General features: G+C 39.6%; 1 protein-coding gene across 1 annotated transcript in view; it reads right to left on the bottom strand.

Moving 5' to 3' along the window:
* Positions 1–488: 488 nt before the first annotated feature.
* The window catches only part of sdc2 (syndecan 2), a 40,681-nt gene continuing 31,799 nt past the window's right edge, over positions 489–9,370 (bottom strand). The window contains exons 2-5 of the mRNA XM_067496528.1: positions 8,708–8,819; positions 7,747–7,919; positions 6,252–6,375; positions 489–4,265 (exon numbers count right to left, since the gene is read on the bottom strand). Coding sequence (XP_067352629.1) covers positions 4,102–4,265; positions 6,252–6,375; positions 7,747–7,919; positions 8,708–8,819 — 573 coding nt within the window. The 3' untranslated portion in view covers positions 489–4,101. The remainder of the gene's footprint in view (positions 4,266–6,251; positions 6,376–7,746; positions 7,920–8,707; positions 8,820–9,370) is intronic.

The raw sequence follows: 9,370 nt of genomic DNA, 5'->3' as shown, positions 1-9,370 counted from the left end.
ATTTATAAGTGTCTATTTCAAAAGCACCGATGTGCTTCGTGTGCTAACGGTGATTAAATACTTTACCAGTTAATGACATTTCTAAATAAACTTGCCCCCCTGAGAGTTCAGTCAGAGCTTCATATCAGCCTCACTGGTTTCTCATTCAAATCATGGCACCACTCAAGATGTGCAACCCTGTGCTGGATTAATCCCCATCGTTCCTCTAATCTCCCTCTGTACAGGGTGAGATTTGGGCACTAAAACGATATAGTGGAGCCCATAACCACATAAAGATTATTCATCTGCACATTGATAATCCCCTTAGACTTTAAGTAATGTTAAAGAGAGCGAATGGGCTGCAGAGCATTAGACAGCTGTAGTTGTATATGTTCTGTATGCAGTATGTCTTATTTGTGAGGCCAACTTCATGTGTGGTATTGTGCATTAACATGTGAATTAAAGGCTTAACTTTGAATAATTAGCCAAATGTGCATTTTGTTGCAGACATTTATTTTTTTTAAGAGTTAATGAGCTGTAAGGAAAGGTGTTTGCTCCAAACTGTTCAGACAAAAGACTCAGTAATAAATCCCACGAGAAACTTTGCTCAAAGGCATTTATAAAAAAAAAAAAAAAAAAAAAAAATACAAAACACAAACTAAAAGCCACAAACTTTCCATAATTGTAACACGCAGCTTTACTGACACACACATAGTAACCCTCACACAGTAATACTAATATGAAACTGTATTTTCCACTGCAATACATCAACATTTTAGAAAATGCACTTACTCCTCTTACTTAGTGGGAGCTGATAAGTTCTACACCTCTCTCACAACCATATGTTAAGTATAGAGTTCAGCAGCATAAAAACTGGGAACAGATGGAAAAGCTTCCAGCATCTAAGACTCTGTTCTACGTGTGCACAGTTAAGAGACAGTCCTTGAATCCTTGAAGAAGCATATGTTAGGGGTCTGCTTTTTTTTTTTACACCAAAAACACTTGCTAACAGGTTCCAGAGGAGATCATAGCTAAGATATCTTCATAAGAAACTGAACATATTGTGAACAAATTAACAGCAAAGGCCCCTTCTTCTCTTGATGCAAATTGAGACCACAAGGCCGAGCCAGCACACAATTAGCTGATAAAGCCCAACGTGAAAATCAACATGTGGAAGCCAGAGACCTTTTCAGGTTCTAAAATGTGGTTAGTGCAGCAGCACCTGGTAACCTCACAGATTAACAGGTCTTGTTTGTCTAACCCAAAAGCGGAAAGCACCAAGTTAGACCTTGTAAAGTATTGATGTTGCATCTTCTCTTATATAACCAGTCACAGAAATGCTTGATGGGTAAATCTTCTCTGAATCAAATTGGTTGTAACTTTTGTAAACTTTGAAATCTAACAATCGTCCGTTGAGCATAATCTGTTGATCAATTTTGGTTATTTGAATGCCAGAGCTCAAGCCCAATCGATAAATGCTTGCTTTTGTCTCAGCAATACAAAAGACATTCAATTTACCGTCACCTAGAGACAGAGGGAAGCAGCAAGAGTGAACGTTTGCTTGAGAACTGGCCTAATCCATTGTAATCGACTGATTTTCATTTGAATCTCTGAAGTTGCACTGGAGGTTTTCCCATCAAATGGTAACACCTGATGAGAGATGGTTTGCAAATGGAGTCACAACAAAGGCCCTACGCATTTAAAGCACCGTGCGGTTTCCGTGTGGATTTTTAGAGATCCCATCGATTACGCATGTGACGCAGTGAACGGATTAGCGAGGGGAAGTAATCCACGGGTGACGTATAAGCAAAATGGCACAAGCAGTTTGGGTATTAGGCCACAATGTTTATTCAGTAGTGTTGTTTCAACTTATAGGTACAATACTGTCAGCTTTTGTAAGACTAAAAAAAAGTTACCGTTACAGTCATCCATGCTCACAGAATGCCAGTCAAGTCCTTTACACCACTCCTTTGTGTACACACCTGCTACATGCTCACCTCGAGCAAGTACATTTCCAAATGGTAGGCACTTTGAAGGTTTAAAACATTTGTGAATATACATTTATATATATATATATATATATTTATATATCTTTTCATATACTAATAAGCAATTGGACTCAGAAGACAGGTCTCTAACAGAGAAAGAAAAACTAGAAGAGAACAGGGAAACAACATGACGTGGCCATGTTGGAGGGGAATGCGTACGTGAAGAAGGTTGTAGAAGAAATACTGTGAGTCTTTGGGTTTTGCAATATAGTTGAGTACCTCAGGCCCTATGGCAGGAACGGACAACAGAAAAAGGGGAAAAATGGGAATGGACAAGTAAAGGATGAGAGGGGAAACTGAAGGTTTAGACAACAGGAGGGATGGAGAGGTTCAGGGATGAACAGCTGCATGTGGGTAGAGTTAGGAGTTCAGACGATGTGACAGCACCTGCTGTTTCTACTTCACATTAATGCACATCTGAAAAAGGCAGCTTCACAAACCTGTCAAAACATGCATCTCTGCAGAGTAAGTAAAAATAGACACTGAAAACAGAAGATAGTAACTCGTCATTTTACTGTAATCCTCTTCAACATCTGATGTAGCTACTCCTGTGGCTATTTTGCAGCAACCACTTTGTGGCCTTTATTCAGTTCAACTCATTTTCCCTTGTGTAGGTTGTTAACAAACACACATTTCAACACATGCTCTGCGCTGACCGTTAAAACCCACGAATAAACCCTCAAAAGTGTTCAGACGTAGCCTTACATTCTCTGTGCAGCTGTAATTACTGATCCCACTGAGAAAGTGGGTTTCTAGAAGGAGGTGTTGGCGTTTGCTGCAGAGGTATGTGCTCTGCATGTGGCGTTTCGGCCCCGACCTGGTTTGTTTGTGTCCAAGCAGTAGCAGACCTTCACTGAGCTAAAGCAACAAAGACTGGGACACAGACAATAACACCAGGCTACCCGGGTGGTTCCATACAGCTGGGTGAGAAAAAGAGGGAGGGGGGGATTGACAACTCAACTGGCTGTGCTCCAATCAGATTAAAAAGGTTGGAGTGAGGGAGGTTAGGGCAAACAGAGAAAGAGAGGGGGGGGAGGAGATGTTAGCTGATTTTGGGTGCAGACTGCAAACTGGAGGGACAAAGTGGGGATGAAGAAGAAACTTCACACCAAAACCCAACGTACACGCATGGCAGTGGGAAGCAAAAAGCAGTGCATGTGCAGTATGAGAATGCATCGACAGAAAAGTTCAGGGGGACAAAAAAAAAAATAATGGAAGCGAATTCTGTGATTTATCTCAAGGCCTGACACACTTACTGTATTTTTATCTTTCAAAGACCAATTCCTGATATAAAAATAAAACGCTGTTGAAGAGGAAAAAAAAAGAAAAAGGCTACACTGAGAATAGAACCAAAAAACAAACGAGACATGATGAAACACTCACATTTGACTAAAAAAAAAAAAAAAAAAAACAGATGTGAGAGCAAATAATAAACATTGTAACCTGAAGGGAGGACATTTACATTGACCGTTAACAGCGTTAATATGACCAAAGAGCTTCATCAAAACTACAAAGGCATTTTTATAACATCAGAGAAAAGATAAATTAATGTAGTTACACCTTTAGAGATCAACATCTCACATGCTAGGACAAAAGGAGAAAGGGAAAAAAAAAAAAAAAAGTAGGATTGATACAGAATAATTATATTCAATTATTTCCACTCTTAATTTTTTTTTTTTCTTTACAAATAAAAGTACTGCTACAGTTAATAGTAGTCAGCGACTAAAAACGGCTCCTTTAACAGAAGACAGGTGCGATCAGTTTTTTTGTTTTTTTTTTTACTTTTTCAAATAATACACAAAATAATACACTGAGATTTGACAAAATGAGAAATGCTTTGTTTTCATTTTTTTTGTAAAAAAAAAGAAAGAAAATGTCTTAATTACAATGCTCTATGCAAAAGCTTTCCTTTATGCTATTTTTTTCTTAATTATTTGAAAAGATTTTGTTGGGGTTTTTTTTGTCGTTGTTTGAACAGGTTTGCTGTTGTTGTGGACTGCGTATTTATTCATTTTGTTTTTTTTTTTAGGCAGTCACTTGAGATTTGTCAATCTGGTGAGAGAAGGGTGGGATTTTATGCATAAAACTCCTTGGTTGGGGCCTTCTGATAGGCTGCGCTGGAGGGTTTCCTCTCTCCTAGGTCATAGCTGCCCTCATCCTTCTTCCTCATGCGGTAGACCAGGAGGAGAATGAGGAAGATGGCGAAGAGAAAACCGATCACGCCACCTGCAATAACAGCTGGGAGAGGCAGAGACAGAAAGAGCAGGTAACTATTTTAGTACTCACAAAGTAAAATCAATGGCTGCTTTATTTCTCCTAAAGAGAGCAGACTTCTTGACAAGTGAGTGACTGTAAAGTACATCTTCAGTCTCATAAAATCAATCACACCCAATTAGTTTCCAGCAGCAATTTCTGCAATTATTGCAACAAACTTCAATGGAATACCAAAGCATTTTATCAAAATTGAGAGCTTAATGTGGTGAAGCCATTTTGCAGCCATCACTGTTTAATGTCGAAATAGACGCTGTTACTCTCATGTCAATAGGAAAATCTGTGTCTCAGGAGATGCAAAGTAAATCATTCTCGGTGGTTCACGTCACCTCTAATTCGTTGGAGAGTTTAAAAGTTAGTGTTCCATTCGGGGAATATTAAGGTTCCAATACTTAGATGGTGCACAGAGCTATGTTTCCCCAAGTGTAGCTGATTAAACATGGTCTGTATTCAAATCAGTGACTGGAGCTTAAGAGAAAGAAGCATTGGATTTATATTGGCTTTCATTAGACTCTCGCTACCTTTTCAAATCTTTTAAAACTCGGCATCCAGATTTGTAACACAGGCCAAAACCTATGTGTTCTTTAAATCCTGATGACACCAGGGTTTGATCGGGGACTTTCCACTTATGCTCCTAACCTGGACTCCTGAACTACTTTCCTTCCCAGTTATAGTCTCTACTGGTGGTACAATCTGCTCTTGCTCTGCTTTAGCTTTCCACATGTTGATCCCATATGGGTAGAGACACTGGCACACACCCAACTGCTGAACTCCAAGAGGCAGTAACGCAATGCGGAGTGAATAAATGAAAATTAGATTAAGGGCAATTATTTTTATAGGAGTCATAAGGGAAATGGTTAGAATCTAGAGGAAGGTTAAAGGGAAAGAGGGATGGAGGTAACAAAGGTGTGCATATACATATATTTCATCTTTCCCTGTCTTATCTAAAGACTTTGTACTAGGAATCACATCTATCACAATTCAAGAACAATATGCAATAGAAGAGAGATGTGAGGCAAGTCTGTCCTGAGTTGTCCTTGTTGATGTTGTTTCTGCATATTGCCAGCACCAGATGGATATGACAACAAAGTAAAAGTGAGATGCCAATCAATGTTTGCCTCAGACATGTGGGGAAAGCGAGAGAGCATCAGAGAGCTCAGTGATTTCGAGTCAGATAATTTCCTTTTCACTTTCTTTGACTTTATTAAAAATAATTATTTGGAGAAATGGAATAGGTGTGAAACTGCAGGGGAAAAATATTACCCTCAGTTTCAGGACTCATGTTGACGCGTTGTATACAAATTAGAGAAACATTAGACGGCAAACTAAATGGACACCACTGAAATGCATCAAATATATCAATGTTTGGGTGTCATACTGTGAGGCTTCTTTTACAATTGGCTGAAATATTAAAGTGATAAGAGTGAAATGAGAAGACTGATACAAATCATGTTTGTACGAGAAGACGACGCTACTTCCAACAGTTGGTTTCGTCAGTTTAACACAAAGAATGGCTGTTTCTGCCCAATGTTAACTAAATCTGCATACCAGAACCTCTTAGGCTCACCAATTTACATGTCCCCCCCATCAAAAATTTTTGCTAAGTGATTGGATTTTACAGAACAGAAGGGCGTTTCTATTTTTTTGTCCAACCCATTTATATCAGTGAGGTTTTAAAAATGACTAGGGATGAAGCAACACCCCTCTGAAACAAATTCAACTAAGACTGAACAAACATTGTAACCTTTGTGCAGGATTATTATTACTTTTAGCTGGGGTTAGGTAATGAAGTGGCATCTTCTGTTTTAGTAGAAAACATGCAATGGCATGTCCAAGTATAAAAAGAAAACTCACTAAGAATATGAAATAGAGTCAAATTAACAGTACGTTTTACTTTTTCATTTATTTTGCAGACAGAACATGGTTTGACATCTGTTACACACAAGCGCGTACCTGCCAACACCTCTGTCCTCTGGAAGAGGTTTTCGGTGCGAACCTCTATGGCTTCCTGTGGTGAACCGGGAGCACTAGTTGTACTAGTACTCATCTGCATATCCTCTATAACTAGCACTGGTGCCTAGGATAAGGAAAGAAAGGAGAGATAAAAAAAAAAAGAAATAAGGATTTAAAGTTGATTTATAGACAGCTGACTTTCACATTGTGTCACTTGTATATTTCCTGTCTGTGTAACCTGGGTTCCTTTGGCCTAATTCCTGCAGGTTTCTTAGCATTCAGATTGAGACATGGGGATACAACTAGCCTGCTTCTATCAAAATGTAGCCTACCCACATCTCAAATTTGTTGTTGGTGTAAACACCTGGGAGTAAAATCAACACACTATTTTTAACTGGTTAGTTACAGAGACTTGCTGAAGACATAATGAGATCTAGTGTGTTGATTACTGAGTTACAGTTTTGCTGGTTAGATTTATTTTCATTTGTCTTTACTCTTGGCAAAACAGTGAAGGGGTGTATTTCCCAAAATTCTTAACCATTTTCTATTTAAAGAGAAGATTTCACAAGTCCCCTTATCAAGAGCGTTTAGTCAAGGGAGGACAATGAGGACAGGAATGGAACCTGGCCAATGAACCCTTTAGGGGGCTGGCAAAAAGAAGAAAATGGAACAAATCCAGATTGGCCAAAGACGAGTGCAAGGACTTCATAATGTGGGGGGGAGACACAGCTTATTGCCCCAGGTTTTCCCTGGGAGTCTAGGGAAAGAGGCAAAGTGTCTGGAATGTACAGAGATCCACAAATCTAAATGTTTTTCCCCATAACACCAGAGAAGGGTGCAAAGGACAGAATTGGGACCGAGCCAACGCTTTTGGCCAACGGAGTAGTGACAGAGGCATAAGGAAAACAAATGGAACAGGGCCAGGTAGGCTTGGCTTAGAAGGTTGGGACCTTGACAACTAATCCCAAACAGATGTAGCATCCAGCACAGTACAGTACAAGTGCAACACGAGTGAGATCTAGGATGTTTCCAGAATATGTGATTGTGTCCAACAGAGATGTAATCCTCCATAATTTGCAACGGAGCAAAAACAGCGAGAATTGACGTGGGCACTTGATCTTTATCCTGAAAGCAACCTCGTGGCTCCTGGTATTACAGGGGATTGGATGCTGTACTGGCTCAGATAAAGACACACTGTGGTACTGTGCCACACTCTATTGAGTCAGCATAGTCACAAATAAGGCACCGTGATTATACACGGCATTGAGTTGCATTTCACACTATACCTTGTATATCAACAACAAAGCATGTAACACCATAATAAAAACATTTTCTGGATATTATTAGTAGGAAATAGCTTTAGTGGTTTAATCTACATAAATTATTAAATTAAAAACAGTCACATAATAACCAAGGCTTCTTTACATATCAGCTCTTGTCTGGTGTCCTACCTACAGTATATCACAGTATTTTTTTTTTTAAGTGTACTTCTTACCTCTGTTCTGAATGCTTTCCTGGGTATACTGTCCCTGGCCTTTTCTCTGACCGTGGCTGTGTCCACCCTGGGGGTGAAATCTTTGGTGGAGTCCTGGGTAGGTTGTACTGCATTGGGCTCGATATAAACCGTGCTGACAGTCACCGTTTCCTCAACTACATCTTCTCCACCACCTGGGAGAAGGAGATCGACAGTTGGGGAGCAGCTGAATGTAAATGCATAAATGTCTGAAAGATTGGTAGAAATAACTTATTGTATAACTTGTATATGATTTTTGCTTCACAGCATGTAGGAGGTTAAGGTATAGTAGATAAAACATGGGCAAGCTTGTTAGTGATACATTTATTTTGACAACAAGCATATAAAGCCATGTGATCTGTCTTATTTAACATCACAGTCTGTGTTGAATTATTGTGCTTTCTTACATTTCAAATCTATAGTATACAGGTTGGCAGAGTAACAGTTTACACAGCACTGGAAGGACTATTGATCACTGTCCTGTCTGCTTTTACTTAACGTGACCTTCCTTCACTGCAGTTTCCTTCTCAGAAACAAGTTACTTCGGAGTAAGAAATAGGTGTTGTAAAGGTGCTTAAAGAAAGAAATAGGAGTGTAAAATTTGCACACTTGCCGATGGCAGTAAAGGCGACAAGGCAATCTCAATTCAAATGGAAGGAAAGAAAAAGAAGTAGTGAAGGAATAGAGAGAGAGCCAGAGGAGCGAGATACATTTAATAGAGTAAGGAGGGAGGTAATGATGGCACAACTTTAGACTGCTTATGAAGAAGAACGAGACTTGGAGTTCATAAAACTTACCTGCAACAGACCCGAAAATGAATGCCACCGCGCCTCAGGTGCCTGCTGAGCTTGCAAGAGTGTAAGAGTAAGAGTGTGTGTGTGTGTGTGTGTGTGTGTGTGTGTGTGTGTGTGTGTGTGTGTGTGTGCTGATGGTAATATCTTACCTGAGCCAGACCCAGAGTTAAAGTCATCATCATCTTCAGGGTAACCTCCTGAGCCTACCTCATCCAGGTACAAGTCATCAGCCTGAGAGGAAGTCTGGCCTGCTTCTGCTATCTGCAAAACAGAGAGATAAAAAGGACTTGTGTCACTTTTTAATACACATCTAAAGTGATACACTCCACGTAAACCTTTCCACTCAGCACCACGTCACAAAAACAAAGTGAAGAGTCTCACTCATTCCAAACGCCACATAAGGACAGTTCAAGTATTTTACTAGTGCCAGCGATGCTAATGACAAAGCCTGGTGGCTGGGTTTTTGTTCTAGCCATTACATCATTCATTACAACCTCTCTGCTTTGAGACAAACATTATTTCCTTAATTGGGAAACACAAAATCTTCTTGGGTAGCAATTCATAGCTCAGACCATTAGTACATTTCAAACAGCACAAATCATTACTAAACTTGCCATTTTGAAACCTTGGAAGTGCAGCCACAACAGTCTAAATAACAATCGGTCATGTTGTATGAGCTAAGAGGTGGCTACTATCAACACATCACTATGTTTTTAAGCTGAGCTATACCTGCTTCATTGAATGAAAGCTGAACTAACTAATCATACGGTACCTGTTGAGATACTGAAGTGTGGATCAAAGTGCCAACCAGT

Source organism: Channa argus, chromosome 1, assembly GCF_033026475.1.
Source record: "Channa argus isolate prfri chromosome 1, Channa argus male v1.0, whole genome shotgun sequence".
In the NCBI taxonomy this organism is placed as follows: Eukaryota; Metazoa; Chordata; class Actinopteri; order Anabantiformes; family Channidae; genus Channa; species Channa argus.
The sequence above is the reverse complement of the archived record's forward strand: the minus strand, read 5'-3'. Positions and strand labels throughout refer to the sequence as shown.